Source organism: Bombus affinis, chromosome 14 (genome assembly GCF_024516045.1).
Source record: "Bombus affinis isolate iyBomAffi1 chromosome 14, iyBomAffi1.2, whole genome shotgun sequence".
NCBI lineage: Eukaryota > Metazoa > Arthropoda > Insecta > Hymenoptera > Apidae > Bombus > Bombus affinis.
The window spans coordinates 4,706,040-4,731,116 of NC_066357.1; the positions used below are offsets into that span (position 1 = coordinate 4,706,040).

Here is a 25,077-nt window from a genome sequence, read left to right on the forward strand (position 1 = left end):
GAATTGTTTGATACGGGCATACGTTACATCAGGTTAGTAAGGAATTTAATTAAATGTCTTGATCGAGTGCACACGTGTGATTAGCTTCGAAAAAATTGACTTGGAGCAGAAATACAATAAATTGGTTTATATATCGAACGTTTTATGAAACACACAGATTCGTTTAAATTTCATCGTATAAGATATAACATTAAGTTATACGATGTACTATAAAAGACAACAGGCATCGTGCGAGGAAATGTACATTTTTCAAGAATTTTTCTAAGAATCCCACTGTTTAAGATTCTGTTAAGTTTGTCCTTTTTTAAACATCAATACTCTCCTCTAACTTCTTCTTATACTTTCTGCTATGTTCCGATGAATTATTATGTGCAATTAAGTCAAGGATTATGTCTGATGGAATTTTAGATATTTAAATATCGATGTATATATTGAGAAAAGCAATTTGTGTTCCATTATCTTTTTTAACTTTTTTCTTTCGTTTTGCTCTCTATTCCAGGATATATTAAACAAGATCAATACTTACACAAACAGCGAAAAGCAATCAACAAGCATATTCACCACTCGCAATCGAAACCAGTGAAATAATTAAATCAATAAACGATCCTATATTTAACTTAAATTTTCAAACTTGTTAATATCCGCGAAAAATATTTCCCCGACGATCGCATGCTGTTTATCTTGTTTAATATATCTGGAAATGTGTAAAAATAATCATCTACGAGAAGTAGCTATTCCCTCCAAATCAATTAATGTTTCTCTGTCTTTAATATTTCATAGAATAATTACACTGTACACTCGAAAATATTTGCTGTAAAAAAAAAAAAAAAAAAAAAGGGAAAAAGAGGGAAGAAAAAAATACTATTGCAAGGTATTAACACACAAACGAAAATACAAAACTCGAACCTTCAGAAATCTAAATAATAATCTAAGTTCAATTTAAAAGATCCTGATTTCCTTTCATATAGCAGAAATATCTTTCAAAGGAAATTTTTTTACTTTTCCAAAAGTTGCAAACGAGTGCGCTTCGTCGTCTCCCTCGCTCCTCAGGTAACATGCGACAGATCTACGGAAGAAGATCCTCGAACATCGAGGTACAGATTGTTCTCGATTACACCCTCTCGACATGCACAGTCTCCACGAACATCTTCCGTGAACCGTCATTAAAATCCAAAAAAAAATGAAAAGAAAAAAAAATAAAAAAAAAAGAAGGATAGAAAGGGAGATCACACAAACGCCGCGTATCGATAACGCGGTCTCAAATGCAATGTACAGTTCTCAAAAAAATGTTCGAGCGGAAACATGCATGAAAGGGTGTGCATCGAATTGATAGTAATCATTCGCGTAGAATGATTCCCGGAGGGGTTCGGATGATCTGGTCGGTAAAATCGGTTCTGGTTGGCAACTCCGTTGGTCGCGATCATCGTCTGTTTCACGATAAAAAGTTAGATTACAAAAAATGAAAAAAATCAAAGAAAAATGTGAAAACATGGAAACTAGATACAAAGGTGAAGAAAGAAAAAAAAAAAACAACGGAACGTTAAATGTTTGAAACGGGTATTCGAGAGTGCCGGTTAATTAATAGATAAAAAAATATATATATAAAGAAAGAAGTAACAAAGTAACGAATAGAGTTATAAGAATAAGATCGCTAGTTGCCGAAAATACGGTTCGTAAAAATTGGGAAGAAGAGTATGTGTCGATTAACGGGACTACAAAGGAGCGGATGGTGCTTACCAAAAACGGGCAGGAGCCTGGGTCAAGTTGTTTGGATGGATACATCTTCTCTCTCTCTCTCTCTCCCTTTTTCTCTACACCTCTTTCTGTACGAGTCTCTCCACTCTTGGTACGTATCTTTTTTTTTTCTTTTTTTTCGAAATATATATATATGCACGTATGTACACATAACATAATGCATGTACACTCTGCGTATCGTGTTTGCTATACATAGAGATTTGTATGCTATACGCGGCAATAGGTTACAATCTATATCGATTGCAAACAGAAGATTTGCTTGAACGAGGCACGCGACAGTCTTAAACATTTTTCTATTTTAATCGTCGTTTCGCGATTGCAGTAAAAAAAGAAAAAGAAAAAAAAAATGAAAATATAGGCAAAATATCGATGGTTCACCGTGATATTTTCCCATCGATTGTTTCATGTCGATCGATGCTACACTCCTTGATCCTTCGAGGATTGGATCCAGACCAAATCGACGAACGAGAAAGGAATTTGAGAGACATTTTTCATACGGGGCAGAGCGACTCCGGTGGAATATTTCTCAGCTTTCGTTCGATGATTGTTACAAGTTGAATTGATCTACAGACCGAGGATAATCGAACACTGCAAACGAGTGGCATTGGTTTGATAATACGTAGCTTTCTTTACTTTTAAATTGCACTCTATATTTATACGTGAAGTTTTGATATAAAATTGTGGATCATCAATGACATATCAAAGATGTTTCTGGTCCTCCTGTTCCATCTTCTTTCCAACAAAATCGCCAACAATATTCATACATCTGACGTTTATCATTAACGACGCACAGTTCGCAAAATTAAACTGTTATATGCTTCACCATTAAGAATAATAAAAAATACTCAAATATATCAAAGGATTAAAATATCAATTCTCTAATATATCTGCACATATCCACACATCATTCCATGCATACGGACCAACGTAACAAGAATAGCCAAAAAAAGAAGCTACGATTACAAATTCATTTTTCATATCTATTTTTTTTTTTTTTTTTTTTTTAATGAAAATTCCGCTGTCGCTCGTTCTAAAATTCGGCTCTCTTTCGTTTTCACGTCGTTCGATTTGACGCGGATCAGTGGCGCTCGTTCCACGAAACACGAGGCCGGTTTCTAAAAGGAGGTAGCAACAATAAAAGTACAGCAGAAGCCAGAAACGTGGTCGCGCAAAGTACTACAGAATTAGTTTCTTCCAGGGAGGCTGGATCGATGGGAACGTATAAATAACGGTAGAACTCGCGCAGAACAGCGCGTATTTACAGCTAACCATACCTGTGTCACATTTTTCTCATTTTCTGAGAATCAACAATTCAAAAGGGGAATATTCACTACAGAGAATTCATTGTGACAAGACTAATGGCAGCGTTTTAATAATACAATAATAATTATTATTTGCCGCCACTGCTATATAATATTATCCAACAATATAATAATTTATTATTATTCCAAGACAAACTGTTTGAAAATAACTATAGTGCATTGCGAGACCTCGTTCTAAGGAATACCGAGATACTTGATTATCTCTTTTTTCTCGTGTGTTCAATTCTCGTCGAAATTGCTTATTTTTCACAAAGTATTTCATCTCTTTTTTTTTTGTATTAAACACGCCTAGCTTTATTTAACAAGGTGAGATACAGGGTAGCTAATGTCTTGTTAAGCACACAAGCTCTGCGACATCGTTTATAAGAGACCAATATACAGTTGAAGACTAACATTACCTACAAAATCCTGTGTGTGTATACTCTTTGAATCTTGATATATTTTGTCAAACCTGCCTTCTCGCCTTAACGATGAGAAAGAAAAAGAAAAAGATCGCTTTAGTTTCATCGTATTATTTTTCTCTCGTTCACGCTAGTTTCTCTTTCACTCTATTCTATCACACGCGCTCTTTCTCACTTTTTCTCACTTGCAGAATCTTTGTCTGGTCGATTTTTCACGGAAATCGCCGCCAACGTGAGAAATCATTATTGTCTCCAAGAGAGAACCAAATATATGTATGTAATATGGGACAAGACTACATATGGGTGTACAGAATGTCAAACGCAATATGAAGTATCATTTATTATACTACGAGCTGCGCGATCGTGTTCACGATTTATTCGATTCAATAATTTCGTTCGATATTCTCTTCTCTTAATAACGAATAATAATAAAACGTTTTTACAACGCTTGACTTCATCGATTTCTAAACTAAAATAATTGCATAATAATCGTTTTGTAAAATAACATTCTATATACGACGGCGTCGTCATCTTCAATGGAAGCTTTTAAGGGTTAATTATATAAATGAATGAAAATAAACGAGGCTTCGCAAATCCAATGAACCGAGAAATAAAAAATTATAAAAAAGCTGGCAAAATCGTAGCACGGAACTTCGAACCATCGTAAAGAACAAAGAATCTGATCTATCGTGATCACGACATCGCGGTGCACGAGCGTTCTACCACTCGTCGATCATAAATCTACATCCGCTTGATCTATGCAACGTATTTTCTCTCTCTCTTCCTCTTTCTCTCGCTACGAACTAGAAATTGAGCACACAAACATTGATCTGGGAGCTCGTACGCAGTCGATCGTCATTAAAAATCGACGTCCATTCACCGTGTCTTTACTTCTTTTTCGATCCTCCCTTATCAACCTAACAAAATTGATCGACTCGATTCATATTCCCATCTTGATCGACTCATATTTTATTGAAATATCATTCTTCGTTCTACATTTTACATTCTCGAAGGACGAGCCAGAAGAAAAGACTGATCGATCCGCGGCGAATATGACTTTTCTCTTCGATAAAACACGATCTTTTTCATCTATTTTTCATCCTTGTGTTTCTGTGTACGTGTGTCTGTGTATGTCAGTGGTGTAAGTGTGAACAGGTTGTGTATACGTATCTAAAATGTTAATTAACGCTAATTAATCTGAACTCGCTGGGGGAATCGTTACTTTCTTCTCTATCTCCCGTATAGTAATACGTACGTGTATATGTATATGTATATATATATATATTATTCATATATACATACATATGTCAATAATACATATATATATTATTTATATATACATACATATGTCAATAATACATATATATATTATTTATATATACATACATACATATGTCAATAATACATATACATATTATTTATATATACATACATATGTTAATAATAATAATATATATATATATATATTTATATCTATACATATATAAATGGAGCGTGTTCCTCGTGAATATGATTACGTTTTTGCTTTATTCGTATATAATTATCATCATTATCGTTACAATAAAACGACCACTATCGTAAATCGATTGATTACCTTGCGTATATTTTATTTCTTTATCTCTGTCTCTTTCGCATTTGGCGAGTACAATATGTCTATGCTCACTCCGATCGTTCGAAGAAGCGGCGTTTAGACCTCATGTCGAGGTACGAATAAGCTCTCTTGTCATTATTCTCTCATTTTGTTCTTTTCTTCTTTTTTTTTTTTTTTTTTAAACCTCTTCTCTTTCTCTCGCGCTGTCGCGATAGACCATATTCTATTTCCGGATGAAGCGTCCGGCGTTGATTTCAGAGCACGGTTACATGATTACGGACACAATGCGTATCTGAACACGCCATTACGATTCGCTTTTTCTCATTTTTCATTTCCTCTCATTCAACTCTCTCACACTCTTCTCTCATGTAGCTACACTCTCTCGTGTAAATGATGTAAAAGACATAATCGAAAAAAAAGAAAAAAAGGAAGGAAGAAAAAAGAAATCATAGTAATATCTAATAAATGTCGCACACGTTGTTTCCAACCTCTTTTTTGTTCCATTATTTATTTTCTTTCTCTACTAAAAATTCGCACGATATTTCGCTCGCTCTCTCTCTCTCTCTCTCTCTCTCTCCCTCTCTCTCTCTCTCAAAATTGAAAAGTGGTCGGGCTATACAACTACAAGAAAAAATTACATCGGAATCACCTAACGCTATTAAGAAGAGCCTTTTATGTCTCTGGCATTAATCAATTAATATAATTCATCGTAATTACGTTATATATATGTATACATATATATATATAAAAAAGGCTGTTTCGCGACGGTGCACAAGCGGTCGCGTCCTCCGAGTACGATATACGATGTATTATGATTCTCTGAAAATCAAATACAGTTATCCAATAAAACAGATATATACGAAACGGGGAAAGGAAAGCCCGTTAAAATCACGCATTTCGCAGACTAAAAGTAAGTCAGATTCGGAGGCCGTGTCGCGCTTAATGTGAAGGCCCGAAGACTTAGCGTCGGATCTCGCCTTTAAACCATCTTTCAACCTTCCCTTTCAAAAAATAGAAATACAAATTGATCGGTACATTCTATATCGTATACAAAAAAAAAAAAAAAAAAAAAAAAAAAGGAAGGAAAAAGGAAAAGAAAAGAAGAAGAAGACTATGTATATATATATATATATATATAAAAAAGAAAAAAAAAAAAAAAAACGACAGAAGAACACGAAGGTCGATGCCGCGACCGGCAATTGTAGGACGCAAGTGGCACGGCCGTCGCGCGTCTTACCCTATGAATTTGCATCACGCATCGTCATCGCTATCACCGCTGGTAGTCCGTTCTGAAACTATCGTGTTGGTCCGATCCTTAGCCAAGTCTTGATCAGGACTCGCGCTACCCTGGCGTCCGTACGCACTTTTCTCCGATGTAAATCTCGTGTTCCGTGTGTGTATGATCGTGGTGGTTGTGGTATTGGTGGTAATCGTGGCTGTAATGGTCATTGTGATGAGTAATGCGTGTACGTGTAACGATCTCCCTGATCTCGCGTCTCTCCTTCGTTTCTTCGTGGTCGGTGGCTCAGTACGGGTTGTACTTGGTGCGCTCGGATTTGAATTTGCCGCTCTCGGTGGGCCCGGGTGCGCCAGGGCTACGTAGCCTCGGCGTGAACTTGTGCGACCGGTGAACGCCGGTTGTCTGGACCGGAAGAGCGGATGCAGCCGCACCAGCAGCGCCACCTAGCAATTCCGTGAGTCCGCCGAGGGCGGTGAGGCTAGATAGGGCGTTGAGGGCGCCTGGCTTGCTTAGCAGCTGAGCCAAGGGAATGGCGCTGGCCAAGGGAGAGGCAGTGGTAGTGGTAGTAGAGGGAGAAGCACTGGCCCCGGATGCCCCGGGAGTGGTACCGCTGCCAGGGGTTTGGGTATTTTGGGCCTCTAGGTTAGCTTTCTGCAGTTCAACACTGGGGAAAAGACACAAAATGTAAAAAGGTCAGGGTGGGAACGTTCCTCTCGTATAAAAACAGTTTTATGTAGTTTTATGTAAGTATATGGGCGCGTGTGTTATGTTTGCGTGTGGCTACTTTCGTGTTTCACACACACACATATATATATATATACTTATATATATATATATATATATATGCGTGTACAGCGGTGCTCGATTAAATTACAATTAAATCGAGGATCAGATCGCAAAGTTCGCGATGCGGGTGACGATTTTATTTCGTACGGAAGGACTCGAGATTTCCTTGACAGAGGGAAAGAATAGACTTAGCGAAAACAAGTGAGAAAACAAACGAGAGATTAATGCAAAAGACACGGTAATTGAGTGGTGCGAATCTGCACGTTTCTTGGGCATAATTTTTCTTGTACCAATTGACGTTTAGATAGACTCAGATAGATCAAGTGTTAGGGAAACTGTCGAACGAATATAGTAAAATCTGTCAGAGAAACGTGATGGGATACCGATCCCAAAACTCTTATTGTTTTATAGGAAAGTTTCATTCCAATATATAGGAGTATGATCGCTATTTTCACTTATTCCAACTATGTCTATTCGCTGTGTTTGTCGATAGGTTTAATTTACACTCGACAGTTCGAACAGTACAGGGAGTATAAGCGGATTGTGGGTCGTTTGAATTTAGGCGAAACTCTATTGGAATTTAAGCGAGCACTACTGTACGTGTTTCCTTTTGTCGGACAGTGTTTCGATAAACGATCAGATGAAAAGAAAGAAATATAGAGAAAGGAAGAGTCGCAGCGACGTGTACACGAGAAACAGAGGCTAGGAAATGAAAAGAGGCGAATCATGGCGATGTGTGAGATATAGTAAAATGAAAATAATAAGACGGGTCCGCTAAAAGAACAGAGTTGTTATATCGATTAAACAGAAATAGATCGAAAGAGTGACAAGGTGATGTGGACGCTAAGTGTGATGTATGTCAGGCGAGAAAAAAGAAAGAAAGAAAGAAAGAAAAAAGGAAAAAGAGAATAGAAAGAAAAGAAAGACTTCGAGTCGCAAGGTTTTCAACAGGCTTCACAGAAAGAGAGAGTTATGCCACAGGTGTGTTCTATGGAGCGTGATACTCTCACGTACACCGGCTACGTGGTTGTTCGTGGGGGGGGTGGGGGAGACTTTTCCGTCGTCGGGACGCGTTTTATCGGTCTCGAGACACCGTGCACCGACGAACCATCGGCATCTGTCTGTATCGTTTTTCATCCAACGACATACAGCCGTCACGTTTCGTCGATCGTACACGATGCAGCTTCTAGGAGCACCGAAAATAGCGTCCCAATGCGGAGGATACGCTGCGAGGAGTTGCCGCCATCGAAAAGGACGTTCGACTGCATTCGTTTCGATCACCACAAAAGACGACAATTTCTCAAAGTTTAATTTCACTTTCGTATCTGGCAAAATTCCTCGACCTCGAAATTTTCAAGAGATTTCTTGTTCCTAGTCGACGAACGCGCAACGTCCTTTTTTCTGACGCAGCACAGAGCCATAGTCCGTTGCACATGACACATAAAAACAGGAGAAGTTCTCCGAATATACAGAGAATACTTGTAAAAAGATAAAAAAAAAAAAAATAAAAAAATAAAAAAAAGAAAGAGAGAGAAAGAGATAGAGAGAGCGAGAAAAGAAAAGCAACAAGCGTTCGAACATCGATCAGCATGTAATGACATCGAATTCGTATGAGTCTTTTCAAAACGGTATCGCATCACGGATACTTTAGCAAAGTGGAATGGAACGTAGCATGGCTCTGTGAATCACTGAAAAGCGGAAATCAAACTAAACGGGGCACAGCACTTGCACTCCGCCGCCTACGGGTATATCATCTGCACGGGAACTATGCAGCAGTTTGACCAGTTGCTGGATTTGCTGATCCAGCGAAATCGTTGCCACGATAATTGCCTCGTACGTCACGCGTATACAGGACGAACGGAAAACGGAATTGAACGCGGCAGAGTGCAGATCTTGGCCGCGGGAATTGTGCTCGGGGGGATGATAAACACGATACGTAATAATCATGACGACCAAGTGGTTGAGCGGGTATTACAAGAAGTAATAATCGGGATATATGACGAATATATTTTTCGGTCGCTATTCAGATGCAGTAGTATAAAAATATATATGAGTGACAATCTGGAATAAAATATAATATGGATTATAATTCGTAAAAAGGGGGAAGAAATAGAATGTGAAGAAGGTTTGTACGATTCGCGTTTTCAAACCGGCTAAATATATATAGATATACAGGACAATCGTGCTTGGTACTCGTGCTATTTTCGAGGGGCGGCAAAGAACTGGGGCTGGTTTGGCAATTGCTCGTTTTCCAGAGCGTTTGAATATGCGCTACAGGGACGCGTTTTCGATCGTTTCGAATCTCGTCGACGACTACGTTAGTACACGTTTCTATATTCATTTTCGGTCAATTTCTCGAGGTTTGTGAAAAGAGTGAAAAGAGATAACAGTCCCATAGCACGATATTATATATTAAATATTGTAAGATCTACGTCCGTGCACGTTCGTTATCTTTTGGTAAAACGCTATGATCAGCGGCGAGGAAACGTACAAATTAGAACATAAAGATGCGACTGCGTGACACTCTTGGCGAAGGCGAATTGCAGAAACAAAAATTGAACGATCCGTCATACTGATCATTTTAACAAATAAACGATTAACGATGGTTGGGCAAATAAATTAATAAAATATAATCTACGATAAATATCGAATTTTCCAATATGATTAACGCTATATTCCGTTCAGAAGAACAAGCTTTCTCGCGAACATATTATGTTAGACATAGGACAAAATCCAAATTGAATTGAACGCAACGTACGGAAGACTTTATCGAATTAAAACAAGTGAGTCATAGTTTTCTAAAATCCGTTTCGAACCACGTTATTTATTATATGCTTAATTATAGATCAATATTCAAGCGATTAATCACATCGAATTAAATATATCTCTCTAAAAACACCGTATTCACTAAATAAGAACGAACGAACGACGAGCCTTCGCCAAAAGCGAGTTCGACCGAAAAGAAGCTTTGGATCGTCGTAAACCGAACTGGGGTATTTGAAGAAAAAAAAAAAAAAGATAAAAAAATAAAAAAAAAAAAGGAGCTGTAGTGATGCATAATTGCTTTTTGCAGGACTCTTCGGGAGAAGATCGTCTAATTAAAACGGAACGATATATTGCTGGAATCGTTCGACTACGTGTCGTATATCTGTCATCGTGATTGTATACTATATATATTCTTTCTTTTTTCAAAATCTTTTTTTTTTTTTTTTTTGCTTGAAAGGACAGCCAGCGACAAATGGGAAACAGATGTTGAGCGGAGTTGTGTCTGCAGGATACTCAGGGTACTGGACCTGGAAAGCAGGACCTGGAAACAAAGGATTAAGATCCTCTTCCGTCGTGGCAGACGAAGATATTGTCTTCCGGCGTCTCCGCGTTGACGGCGATCCCTTGGTTCGCGGTTGCTGCGTCGTCTTCACTGGCTATATAATCTTACTTCACTACGAGAATATCTCACCTGTATACGCTAGAGAGACCGAGGTGGCGGTCCACGACACGCGTTGCACGTCACCACGTACCTCCACATCGAGGGATCACATCGTATCTTAACACTCGTGCAACGTATCCATCTCACATAGAAAACGCTCGTTGCTGCACCGCCACCTCTTTCATGTAACACTTTTCTGGCGTCGACGTGCCGGGAAAACGACGCACTTCCCGACTATAACCTGTCAGCTACGATACGCGACAGAAACCATAGCAACAAACCTATACCTGTGCGTGTACTGATTTTTAACACGAATATAACACAGCGTACATAGAATCTCTGTAAATAGACGGGTAGACCGTGGATCTTTATGCATTTATGGAAAATTCGAAGGAGAACGCGAAATTATCATATACATTAAATTACAAATCACTATAGAAGACGTGGAAACATGAAGCGTTTTACGTAATTTTCGACGGGCGAGTTATCTTTCTATCAAAGTTCCATTTACGTAATCATGCGTTCGCAAAAATACAAATCCGCAGAAATATCCACAACCTAGCGTTGATTAACGATGATGGCGATAGTTTGCAAGGTCGTTGTAGCCAGCTCGTCGCCGCCAGAGGCAACAGTAACAACAGTAATAAACATGATGGGAGGTGTCGCGATGACGGCAATTCGACTATTCCCTTAGTCTCACTTGATCATCTTCAAGACACCAAGGCTAAGAAAGGTAATTACAGAAGGAACGAGTGTAACACAAGAGAAAAAAAAAAAAAAAAAAAAAAGAAAAAGAAGAAAAAAATAGACAGGCGAATCAAAGGGTTTCTCTTTTGTTCTTTTTCTCTTTATGAGGTGTCGACGGGGAAGTTGGGCTTCCATTTTCTCCGTCGTCGAGGGGGATCGTGTAAAAAAAATTTCTACACCGGCGACATGTACACATAAGTCAAGATCCGATCCAACGATCGTTTCACGTTGGATCCAGAGAAGGAAAGAAACCAGAAAGTTAAAGAGGTTCGTTGGGGCTGGGGGTGGGGGTTGGTGGTGGTGATGTGTCGCGAGATATCGCAATACGTAGCCGGGACGAGTTCGACATGTACCGATAGGAATAATGGAAGAATTCTTAAACAATGTTCTCTCTCTTGGATCGAGAGAAAGTAAACCGATCTCGTCGAGAGAACGTTGCACGATCGATAGGATGCTATGTATCTATTTGTATGTGTCTGTTTCATATTGGAACATCCTACGAGTAATACGGATTTTTCGATATTGTAAGAATTTGTTGCAATTGATTTATCAAGGGCTAAAAATCGTATAAACGTAAATAAGGATTGTTTTGTTTAGGAATATATTAGCATAATGCTAGATACTTTACACGTAGAAGCTCACTGCGTAAATTATATAGGCAAAAGAAGTTTGAGATTGTTTTAAAACAAAGTACTTCTTCTTCAAACGCTCCTTAATAGATTGGTCGTTGATTACATTCCTAAATTTTCCACGACAGCGACCCATTCTTCATAAAATTCCTCACAACAAATTCCATTATTCTAGATGCATCTATCGGAAAAGCTGCATTACTTATGGGATTAATCGGAGACAACCATCAAAAATAATGAATATCAAATAACGATCGTCCAACGTTCTTCGTCCTTTTCTTTTTTTTTTTTTCGTTTTCTTTTCAAGATGGCAGGCAAGCCAGAGTGATATCTATGCTCCAGTGCCACGGTACTCACCTCATGCTGATGAGATACTGTGCCAGTGCCACAGCGTCCGGATTTCCGGTGATGGTGATCGTACGATCCGTGGCGCCACCCTCCCTTTCCTCGCAGTTGCTGATTCTGATCATAGCGCCGGAGATCTGACGGATCTCAGCGATCTTGGTACCACCCTTGCCGATGATACAACCGATCAGCTCGTTTGGCACGGTCATCTCGTGCGTCTGATTGTTCCCCGCTGGCTGTTGCCTGTTCGTGTTGCTGGTACGTAGCTGACTACCAGCCAGTGCTGCTAATGCTGCCAAACAACCAGCAACGTCTTGTATATTTGCAACGTACATTATTTCCGGACTGAGATTCAAGGTTTGAGATTTAAGGCATTCGTAGCGTATTCAACTGGCAATTTCTACGAAATTTTCACGATACCTGACACTCTCAGTGTATTATCTACAAGCGATTCGATTTTTAAAGCGCCTAGCTTCGCCGAAATGCGAATATTCATCTTTAAAGTTGATGGTTTTATCACGTGATTCCTACAGCGAGCCGCTGAGAAAGTCACTTTCTGATTAAGAATCATTTTTGCCAAGTTGTCAAGAAAATGCTATGTTGTGTAGGCTGGAAGAATCTTCCCCCCCTTTTCTTTCTTTTTCTATAAGAAAAATTTAGTCCTCAACGTTGTCGAATAAAAGTAACGTGAAATACGTAATACGAGTCGTTCCAGCGTTCAAAGTGCAGTATATTACAATGTTATAAGATTGCTGCTGGTGTGCGCGTGTAGAAAGTACAGACTACCAAGAGGTTTTCTTCTTAGTGACAGAATCTCAGACATGCGTGAAGAGTATGACTTTGCAGTCTCAGTGTGTTTTACTTCTGAGAGATATTGTCGCGCTACAAATACCTTAAATTCTCTAAACGAGTGCAATTGTTAAATGTAAAAACTACGCTGTATAGATGGACTAATAAATAATAATAATAATATTATAATTTTTGGCTAATTCTTCTACTGAAGTTCATACGTCATGAATCATTATATATTTTCTATTTTAAAATCTTGCTCGCGTGGTTATGGACCACATGTACATACATTGTCCAAGTAGGTAAATAACTGTATGCAAAGTGCACGCGGGACAACAATGTTTTTAAATTTTCTAAACATAACTATTGCAGTACATCATCGTTTTAATCCACGGTATAAAGATTAACATTTTTACATATTTGTTTGGAAGCGTTGAGTTGGCTTGGAGGTCGAAGCTGGTCGTTTTACCGCGGTGAAGTAAGATGTTTGTAAAGTGGCGAGGTTTGCATAGTGATTGCCAAAAGCATGATTTCATTCTATAATATTTTCGAAACCATTGTAGTTTGTAAAATAAAAGTTTGCTGCGCAAGCCTGTAGATTCTCGTACAACACGTTCTACGTACGTAAATAATTTAAGCGATTTCTCGAGCGACTTTTTAAATTTCATACATCGCACGAGCAATTCTATGGAATTCCCAAAAATTTAGAATTCTCGAAACACAGTAATTCTCAGCCGTATCGATTAGTATTCGTTCAGAAGCTGAATCGATCAACCGCATTAATTAAAAGGTAGAAACAAGTGACGAGCGTGCAAACACTGTATCTTAAATGTACTTAAAATGTTCAATTATTTATGTTATCTTCTTGTGATAAATAAGTTGTTAGAATGAAGTAATTTGATTTTGGAAAATCGTATTTATCGTAATGAGATTAAGAAACAAGAGAGAGGGTTGAAAAGCTCGGCTTCTGAAACATTCATTTACAAATTGAAGAAACGATAAAGCTTGTGTGATTATTATGAATAAATAAATAGTCACGAGTGTTACAGAGTATTGTAATAGAGCAACGAGGAATTTTTGACGTACCTGCTGGATTCAATCCACCTGTGTTGGCAGGTGTGGCAAGGCCTCCGAGGCCAAGAGCCGCGAGTCCGGCCAATGGATTGCTACCAAGCTTGCCCATCTGTAACAACGACGAACAAAATCCAACGCTCAACAAAAACATGTGCCGCCGCTCGAACGATTTTTAAAAAGTGCTTTCAGAGGGGTATTATACGAAGACACCGATAAAATATAGATCTAAAAGAAAAAAAAAAAAGGAAACGATCAATCTGCCTGCTTTCCTCGCGCGTCTCACATTCGAGGATCGTCGATCAAACCAGACGAAAGAAGAAAAAAAAAAAGAAGAAATATCAAAATACAACTCTATGACCAGACAATGGGAAGAAATAAAAACAAATTTCAGAAGAAAACGACCAACGAAAAAAATAAGAAAGAAAGTGAAAATAATAAGGTATATCATCATCATCCTTTGAATAGATAGAACTGTTCGAATCAAATAAGAAGGAAGACAGAGGGGAAAAAAGAAGAGATAGAGGGGAAAGTAAAGAATTCTCTCTAGATTGATCCATCATCGTCGATGATCTATCGATCGTTTTGGATTCTACGGTCGTGGCAACCTGCGAGTTTTTTCGCCCGTTCTCATGGTCTCTTCGATCTCGACCAGCAGGATGTCCCGACTTCCTGGGAGCCGATGCAAAATAATGTCCTTCGTCACCTTTCTCCACACGTTTCCATACTTTTCAATACTTTTTACTTTGCATTTGTTTCTTTTCTTTTCCTTTTATCGCCGCTTTGGAAAACGTCACGCTCTTTCAGGAACACGCATAGTGAAACAACACTCGCATGACAACCACACGCAACAAGGAGCTAAAAACATAGTGAAAATTAATCGAAGGAACGTAATAGAAAAAAACGCGCGACGTTCTAACGTCGGATCGGTATTGAGATTCAGACGATGTTTGAATCTCCCGTTTTGGTCAACTTGGTAACATCAACTTGGTAATCGGGCAGACTGTTACGAGAACTATTCGACGTGATTATGCAAAGAATAATGAATCCTCGTTCGACGAGTATACTGAACTTCGTGGCAACGAAACTACTTACTGTTGCAAATTGCTACAAACAGAGGGAATTGGTTAAAAAAAAAAAAGAGAAGAAAGAAAAAAGAAAGAAAAGAGAGACAGAGAAAGAGTTTCTGACTATCGAACGAATAATGATCGATCTATGGAGAACGATGATCGCATGACTCTCTACCTTCGTACGATTCTAAGAATGTTTCAAAAATAAAATGAAATAAAAATTAAACGAACATTCTGTAACTTTTTTTACAAAATAATTCCCATATAGTATGAAACAATATACTAGAAATTATAGAGAGATTATTAAAGCAGCAATTCGTTCGTTACATTAAACTTAACGATCCTTTCGGGAAAGACTTTTCTCCTCGATATTAACTTTAAAAAGCATCGTGGATGTAATTAATTAAACTTTATAAAAGGATTAAAAATGAAATACCTATATCAGCAACTTTTTAATTACATATCGTTACAGAAGGTTGAAGATGAAACTCAACTGAAAAATTTAACTACCGTTCACTGCCGGTCATCAAATTATTACGATCGCCTGAAGAAAAAACTGCAGCAGAATTTCTCATACACCGTTAGAAGCATAAAATACTTTTTACAATCCATAAACGCAAGTCCCTTATCTCTTTGTAAGAAAGAAGTTTGTGTTTCTAAGCTTCATTCTCGATCGGTCTTCGAACAAGCGATAATTTCGAAACGATCATAATAATTCGGCTCGTTGTTGCTCATAAACAAAGATGTCGATATTTTCTTGAACCTTCTCTATCGCTATTAATACCAGCACGCTAGTTACGAACAAGTTTCTCGACGTATGTCAATAGCAATGTACAGCTTGGTATTCTGGAGATCGCTTTGCGCTATTAGGGACCGGAAGCCGAGGAATCCAGGACGCTTTGTGATCCAGCCGGAGAATATGTCTACACACGTACGACATACTATACGTCAGAGGTTGGATCGAACTCGATTCTCGCCGCGAAGATTCTCTGCAAATTAATCGACCAAAGTCGACCGTGGTATCTAGCGAATATTAATAGTTGAGGCGGTTAACTTCTAAAGGAACGGGCTATTAAAAAAGAAAAAAGAAAAAAAAAACAGAGTAGAATGGACGGTTAGGAGAAAAGAGAATATCGCGAGACAGCATGCATCTACGTATCTTTTTTAATTTCGAAAAATTCTTTTGCTTTTTTTACGATTCATTCATATTCGTCTTTCGAATAATATTCTCGTTGCAAGATTCTACTTATTTCAAGGAAACTGAAATTGTGTAATTCGTATGACATGACTCATTCCGGTATCTAAAAATGATTGAATTTTTATTTAAAATAGAAAAAAAAAGAAGAAGATTCAAGTTACGTAAGCAAAAGCGATTTGTATCGTTTCTACCGATTCAGTTATATTTCTTATCATTTTAGAAAATAATTTAAGATTCCTTGTTTTTGAGAGAATGTTCGAGACGGAATGGAAGTTAGTCGACCAATTTTTCTATTTCTGATCTTTGAACATTAATTACAAAGGAGACTTGGCGCAGAATTTAGCGCGCGATCGATGTGCTCGCCACGAAACTTCCACAGCATCCGACTTCGCGAAAGAACCCGACAAAGTTCCCTGAAGTGACACATACTTACATAAGTAATAACGAAATGCCACGGCGAATAAGTATTCGGCTATTTTTACTTGGACAAATTCTAGCTAAAATATTTCAGTCTTGTGTAAGAGATTCTTTTTCAAAATTAAGAGAAAGTATTCTTGCGACCACCTTTAATTAATATTTTAAGCTCGTTGACCGTTCTCTGCTTTAATTTCTATTATAACAATTCCAAAAGCCGAGTACGTAATTCTTGCAGCGATTTCTAATTAATACCGTAAGCTTGCACTTCGTTTCCTACTTTAATTTCTATTATAGCAATTCCGAAAGCTGAGTACGTAATTCTTGCAGCGATTTCTAATTAATATTGTAAGCTTACAGTTCGTTGACCGTCTTCTATCTTAATTTCGATTATGACAGTTCCATAAAAATGTCATTTAAAAAAAGAGAAGAATATTGCTTTCAATTGATTAAAAAATCGATATATTTCGTAAATTATTTATTTACTTTTCAAAGTGTCTTTCCCGGTATTTTAGAAGCAAGAGTCTCGCTGATTACGCGCGCGTCGCAATTTTCAACCGTTCGAATTCCAATTCGCCGGCGAACTCATCGACCGTTCCGCAAACCGACGAAATAGTAAAACTCCAAACACACCGTCTCGTCGGACCGTGGCGAATCAATGTAAAAGCTGCTAATTACAACGGAATCTCCCCGTTGGAGTTCAACGGGTGAAACAGAAACTGCAACGGTTAATTCCTACCGGAGATTGCAAAACTCGTACGTAAATGCATACACGTGATAACGATATACGCGCCGAACACAAAAGTATCAACGACACGAATTAAATCATTATTCATAAAAAAAAAGAAAAGAAATTTCATATATATTATTTAATATATGTATTATATAATATATTTATACAAGATGTTCATTTTAACGTTTTACACGATTTTCCAGCTATTTTTTTTAAGGTGTAATAGAGAAAGTGTACATCTCACTGTTATATACTTCATATTGTGTGTGAACTAAGGCTTCATATTTTATTTTAGTGTCCGTTACGATATTACGTGATTATATTTTCCAAATGCTTTGGATGATTTTTCTATCATTATGAAAGAAGAATATACTGCTGAAAAATTGCATGAACCGTTACAGCGAACTTCTTCTATATATAAAGTGTTACGGGTAAATTTATCACTTGAGTATCGTTGTAATATTTAAGATTTCGTAAAAATATCGTAAAAGGATTGGACAGAATTTTGTGTTGCAGTTTCTCGAACGAGATATCGATTAATTACTTCAAATGACAAATTGAACGTGATATACAGCGGATAAATTAATCGAGATCTTATTAATATATCTTCTGATCTTCAGTGATACGTAATTCATCTTTAAAGTATTTTAAAAAATGTATTACTATCATTTCTAAAGTGTTAAAGTAGTAATTGGCAGAAGAAACTTGACGCTTTCCACGATACAAAATTGTATACCTCTTGACACAAAATTATGCAATCTTCGTAGAGAAATTTTTTATAAAATCTCAAACATAGTACACGTACTTCAAGCGATCAAATTAAGCGAAACGTCCTGCGTTTTCTGAATATATAGCGAACGAATTAAAGAAAGGAAAAAAAAAAAAAAGAGAAAACAAGGAAGGAGGGAGCAAAAGAGAGAGAAGTAGAAAAATGCATTCTTTCTTGCTCCTTGTCGTAAACAGGACAAGATGTCTGGGGCTAAAGATCTAGGACTCTCTTCGTGTACACGTAACCGTGCCCTAAAACATGAAAACCTCAAAAGTGTGATTGGTCTTCTACCTGCAACATCATCTATACTAATCTATGGTGCGCGAGTTCGAAAAAAAAGAAAAAAAAAGAGAGAAAGGGAGGGAAAGAAATAAAAAAGAAGGAGGCGATAAATATACATGTAGCACGACACATTTGATCCAACATTGCGAACGTCGTTTCCTCATTTGCATCGTTCTACAAAGACGAATCATCGACGATGCAACGTCGAATGACTCCGACTGTTTCATACATCATAAAAATAATCGTACTACACGGAACCATAACGTTTGAATGGTGTTCGCAACCGATATAAATATGTACTTCAAACGAGACAGAGATAGAAGAAGATAGACAAAAATAAAAAAAAATTATATATAATTAAAAAAAAAAAAAATTAAAAAAGGAAAGAAAAAAAAACTCGATCGAAGACGTAAATATGATGTATCGTCACGACGTTGAGAAACTTCTACCCTGCTTAAGATGGTGGAAACGTGATGTCAGGGCAGCCCACCCTCGCGCGAACTTCTTGATTCGTAGCTAAACAGAGTGCTTGGAAGCCATGCTGTTCTAAGATAGGACGGCGAGTGGACAATGGACAACTGAGGACTGAGGCGAATAGAAACGAACAAAAACAACTAAGAAGAAACAAAAACGAGAAGACTTAGAAATAGAAATGATAGAAATACGGGACAAATTTTGATAGAATAATTTATATCCTCGTGTTATAATATCGATGATATCGATATAGAAGGTGTTTCGGATAAACGAGATCGTCTAGATATCTGTTTTACTTACGATGAAAAAGCCTTCTTGAAAGCCTCTATGAAAAGCCTTCTCAGGATCAGGACGAAGTTAAACTGTTTCAAGGGACACGTGTAACGGCGAAGAGAATCTTTTCTCAAGTTCGTTTCTTTTAGAAGATTATTTTTTTTAAATAGAACTCTTTCTATATATATATATTTTTTTTACAATAGTAGGCGTTTTTTTCTTTATATAAAAATATTAAGACACTTATGCCAGGAAAAAATTAGTTTAAAAGATATTTCGATTTTAATTTCGTCGAATGTATTTGGCGTATGAAAGAAGACAAGGAAGACACGCGTCAGCGCAAGAATATCACTTTTGCTTGTCATACGTCAAGTTTTACAAAATTAATATATAATTAATAATAATATAGAAAAGGATAAAAAGGGACAATTAAAATATCTTCGAAATTCAGCATTTTCAGGCACAAATACCTCGATACTTTTGCATAGAGATTAAAGAAACGCATCGACTGACGAATAAAAAGAAATATATAGGGTGTATGTAGAATATAATTCTCGTTTTGAGATACACCGACAATCTCGATATCTCGCGAAAGAATGATAAAAGAAAATTCTTTCCGCCGTTACGCGAACACCTTAAAATAGTTTTACTCTGCCCCGAGAAGTTTTTTCATACAATTGTAAATAAGGCAGATATTTGGATGAACTCGTTTAGCTGAGACAGCCTGTATATCGTACAATAAACATTAATATTATCGTGGACAAGTTGACGTTCTGCTCCACCACGGCGTTGCCCCGATTTCTCTTCTCCAGTTTAGTTCGAAATCGAGACAACGTTGGAGGAGACAAGGCCTCGACAACAGTCTTTGTACTTCGACCGTGCGCTTCGAATAAAAGGGAATTCTTTTACAGGCGAAAACAAAGAGACGTACGAACGTATGAAGATATACGAAGAGGGATGAGAAAGAAGGAAGTCTCTTGCGAAGCCGTGAAAAAGCGGAAGCGTGTATATACGTACTTCTGAGATCGGTTTCGCGATCGGTTCGTCGCTATCGTATTTTTCGCTGGCACTCGAACCAAGTGAAGTCGCTTGGCGTCTATTTACCTTTGTATCGAAGCGTCTATTGAACGCGTTTCTTCGTAGCTTACGCACGGCCAATTCTCGTTCGTAGGTTTGTCGAGAGTAATGTAAAAAGATTGCGAAAGTTTGACAGATTCTTGGTGGTGAATCGATCGCGGTGCATCGGCGAAACAAAAGAAAACACGAGTTTTATTATTTCAGAAGCGATCGGTAAGCAAAGGAGTTAGATTTCTTAACTCTGCTGTGCAACCAACTTCTTTCCACCCAATTGTACTTTTATCTCGTTAGAAATTCAGATGTCATCTTTTTACACGAATTATGTTCTTCTTTTTTAAATAACGAGATTTTTTGGAATTTTTCAAATGTGGACTATGCGTAAGACACTTTTGTTAGTTGGAAAATTAAACAATTCAGAATCTGATCTAAATCGTTGTTGTCATTTACGAGCTTTTATCATAAATTACGATATTTCTCCAAATTTTTTAACGAAGAAGAGGCACAATTGAGCGGAGAAGTATGAGTACCGTAGCAGGGCTAATTCGTTAACAGCTTCCGTCATTGTCGCGTGGACGTGAGATACAAAAGCAAGTTGGCTGAAATTCGACCGTGGCGAAACACAATTAGGATCGCGAAGTGGAAAGCAACTGTATGTACATAAAATGTTCCACGTAATTGGAACAAATCATACTCTTTGCGTGATTGCAATTAGGAAATTATCTACTGGGTGAAATATTAGAATAAATACCAGAGAAACATGATAAATGATTTAACGAGGATCATATCCTTTCGTAAGTATAATGCAACGCATGTAGATTATGAGATTGTACAAAAATATTTAAAAAATAAAACCGTTTAATTCTCTCTTTTTTTTTTATTCTGTACAAAGAAGACATTAGAAAAAATTTGGTCGAAAAATAATCAATTTGTATATTTCGTATAAATATTGTTATTAAAGTTACAATGTTTCATGGCAGATATTTTTCAATCACTGCACTCGTGCTATATTACACAGAATAACAGATTTGATTTACGTGAAACAAAATACACGCGTCTATTAAAAAAAGCACTGTACATCTACATAATGCACATACACTGTGTTACGTTCGTGAAACAACGTATTTATAAAAATATGGTCCTGGAAAGGTAGACCTCTCTTAATTATTCATCTCTTTTTCATAATATCTTTCTCTAATTGCGACCAGAGAAAATTGTATGATTTGTCCTAGTTACGCGACCCAACCTGTACACACGTTTTCGGTTATCTTGAATATTTTCCATCCCGAGGATGAGTTAATCCCTTGGTGCTTACGATGGTTACATTTAAAGGAAAATATATCGTTTCAGATGAAAATTCTCCTACAGAAACGAAAATCTTACCAATAATCTTGCCAATAATACAGCACGTAGTAACAGAGAAGAATCCTAAAGAAAAAATTGGCAAGAACCATAATTCCATTTATGCTTTTTCCTAAACCCTGCAACTTTTGTCTAACTAATTATGCTTCGAATAGTAAGAACCATAACCCGATATAAACCGTAAAAATTCTACTCGTATTACTAAACAGATATCTTGGAAAAATGTAAATTATAAATTCCCGTAAGATAAAACTGTGTCGGTTACTGTTACAGTTCCACTGTTGTCAATTGATTTGCTATCATCAAGGGATTAATTTGCCTCGAGAAGCGTCTGCAATCCACTAAGATCCGATGCATCTTCCGCGTGGCGAGACACGTTTTAAGAAGTGGGATTTACCAGGATCGAGAAGGCGGATCAGAAACAGAGGATTTCTGATCAGACTCTATCGAGAAGAACGGAACGTAAACAAGAGAAATCAGAGACAGTGTACGTAGGACGAGAAGCCAAGAATTAAATCATGTTCTGTAAGCCGAGAGACAGTAGATAAAATAGTTAAGACGGAGAAATAAAACTAAAGAAACAAAAGTAGAAATTTAGAGAAGAAGGAAAAAAGAAAAGATAAAGGTAGATATAATTCTCCATAACAGGCAGAGAAACTTATATGAAAACTTAGACAGAGTCAGAAGTGGCGGTGGGATTGTGAAGAGAAAGAGAGAAAGAGAAAGAGAGAAAGAGAGAGAGAGAGATAAAGCGCAATGTAGTAAATAATATACCTATGTAAATCTACCTTTTCTCGTGCCACGCATGCATACTGGTCTTTGTTTTGTTGTACAACTCGCTCATTGTTCACGTCGTGGTTGTCCAATACCAACCCGCCCCCAATTAGATCAGCTATAGCGTGTCTCCCGTAGAGTGACATACTTCGCAAGGAAAAGAAACGGAAGTAGAGATACAGAGAACACAAGTTAAGAAACAAGACAAACAAATAGCGAAGGAAACCAAATAGAAAATTGTACCGACAGAACAATATATGTATAGAAGAAAATATATAAAGTGGAAGAAAAAGACAAACGAAACGTAAAAGGAAATGACAATAGAGTGAAATAACGTAACAGAGAAGAAAGAAGGAACTCGACCGGTCCGCGGAATAACGCTAATGAAAAAGGCAATGAGCCGTGTGTGCAGTGAGATTCTGGTCGGCCACCTTTTTCTCTCGTTTACATTTTCATTTTATCTTCGTGCGGATTTTCCGATCTGTATGTTTTATGCGTCGTTTTCTTCGTTCTTATTGGTAGCTGTTCTTTCATTCGAGTTTTTCGCCGTTCTTTTTTCTCGCATCTCGAAACCGAAAATCGTGGAAGTCGGGCTCCGTGTGAGTCGTCGGTCGTCGAAAAGCGCAGAGAAACAGAAGGCAGGACGGATGCTGAGACACGACGATACACGCCATCTTGACTACGAGCAGATTCGTTAACAATTATCATCGATTTCGGTCTGCCACGATCGCCAAACATTTCTGCGATCGTCTACGATGCACTGGAATTATTGCACAGCAGGAGCGATAGAAATACGATTTCCGCAGCTTTCACAGTAACGGAAATTCGATGATCAGAGCTTTTACAGAGATAGCAGAAATTTCTAGAAATTCGTTGGTCAGAGCTTTCGCAATCGGAGGAGTAATAAATTTTCCATGTTCGGTGCTTTCACAATAGTAAGAATAATACTTTGTTAGAGCATTCAAGATCCACGATCTACGAGTTTTCTTTTAGATTTACATATTCACGCTCATTTGCGATAACAGAAACAACAAAAATACTAGAAATTCGATGATCAGAGCTTTCGTAATCGTATAAACGATAAATATTCGGTGCTTTCGCAGCAGCAAAGATAAAACAAACTTCTAGAGCCTTCACCCTGCACAATCTACGAGTTTTCTTCCAAATTTTCATATTTATACCCTTTTTGAATAAAATGAATAAAAATTAGAAATAATAAGAATCCTAGAAACTCGATGATCAGAGCTTTCGCGATATGTACAAAAGATAATAAAAGGAACAAATTGGACGCTCGGCGTTCCCATCACAATGTCTTCACAAAATTTCAATATTTACACTCTACAATCTTACAAACGAACAAACAAGAGAAATTCGCAGGAAAATTCGGAAAATTTACGATCGTCTGAGTGTCCTCTCGCGGAATAAAGAATAACGCGTGCTCGTTTATCAATGTGTTATGTGTGTGTGAAAGAGACAGACAGACAGACAGACAGACAGGGGAGGGAGAAAGAGAGATCTTCCATCCCTCCAGCGAGTTTCTATCTCTCTGTGCGTCATTTTGTCTTCTTTCTTTCTGTGCCGCAGTCAGCCGGACGCGAATTAAAAATTCTGACGCAAACCGAACGCGACGAGTTTGTACTGTCGGAAGGCGGAACCGAAACGCACCCTTTTAATAATTCAATCTGTCAACAGGGGGATTGCGAGAGCGTTGCGTCAATGTGTTTGCACCCCGTCCACGCACAAAAACAGTTACTAATTAGCAAACGTCGCTGTTAAAGCCGGTAATTATGTTTGCCGGGCCGTCGTTCGCGCCGACGCTGACAGATAGAAAATTCAGAATCAATTGCTTCGGCAAACGTGACTACCGTGTGTTCCTCTGCACGCTGCGTTTTCTGTCTGCCTGTCGACCCGGCCATCATTAAAAGGAAAACGCGTTTGTACACCGTCGCGTTAAAGCTCTGCCCTTCGTTTTTCCGTTTGCTCTTTCCAATGTTTCCACATCGAAACGTTCAGATCTTTCCTCGATCATCGATCGATCGTTCTGATCGAATAAGTCTTTAACGATTCTCTTTAGAATTATGATTCCACCGTGTATTAAATTCGATGGTGTCTTACGTTGGTTGATCGATATTGCTAAACAAAATTTTAGCTTCTGAGGTATTGGCCAGGTTTCTACGTTATTCGATATATCGTTGGTAATTAGAACAGACAAGAATATTTCCAGTTTTGTTTCTTTACCTTGAATTGCATTTCACAATCGATTTGACTAATTTGAGAAAGTTACTATTACATCGTGGTAAATCAGTATGTGCATTTTAATTACACGCATTGGACATGCTGACAAAATATGTATATATTGATGTACATATAGAAAGTGTATATATACATTAGCAATTTTATCTACCAACAAGTCTAATCCACCAGAAAAATCTCATAGAAATTTCCAACGTTCGATCGATGCGCGTGGAAAGAAAGTATCGCGATAATTATTATCGTTTATCAATTTTTTTACATATTCGTTATCTAGCACTACGGAAATCTCCATCGTTCG

The 25,077-nt window shown here is 37.7% G+C and overlaps 1 protein-coding gene across 5 annotated transcripts in view; it reads right to left on the reverse strand.

Moving 5' to 3' along the window:
• LOC126923888 (poly(rC)-binding protein 3) overlaps window positions 1–25,077 on the reverse strand; it is a 326,340-nt gene that overhangs the window by 20,846 nt on the left and 280,417 nt on the right. For 4 of the 5 annotated variants that reach the window (XM_050737802.1, XM_050737806.1, XM_050737803.1 and 1 more), the window contains 3 exons: window positions 14,119–14,215; window positions 12,256–12,535; window positions 4,987–6,973 (listed from right to left, as the gene is read on the reverse strand). In XM_050737802.1, coding sequence (XP_050593759.1) covers window positions 6,595–6,973; window positions 12,256–12,535; window positions 14,119–14,215 — 756 coding nt within the window. In that variant the 3' untranslated portion in view covers window positions 4,987–6,594. Of the gene's footprint in view, window positions 1–4,986; window positions 6,974–12,255; window positions 12,536–14,118; window positions 14,216–25,077 lie in introns of those variants that run through there. The other variant, XM_050737807.1, reaches the window with a different exon arrangement.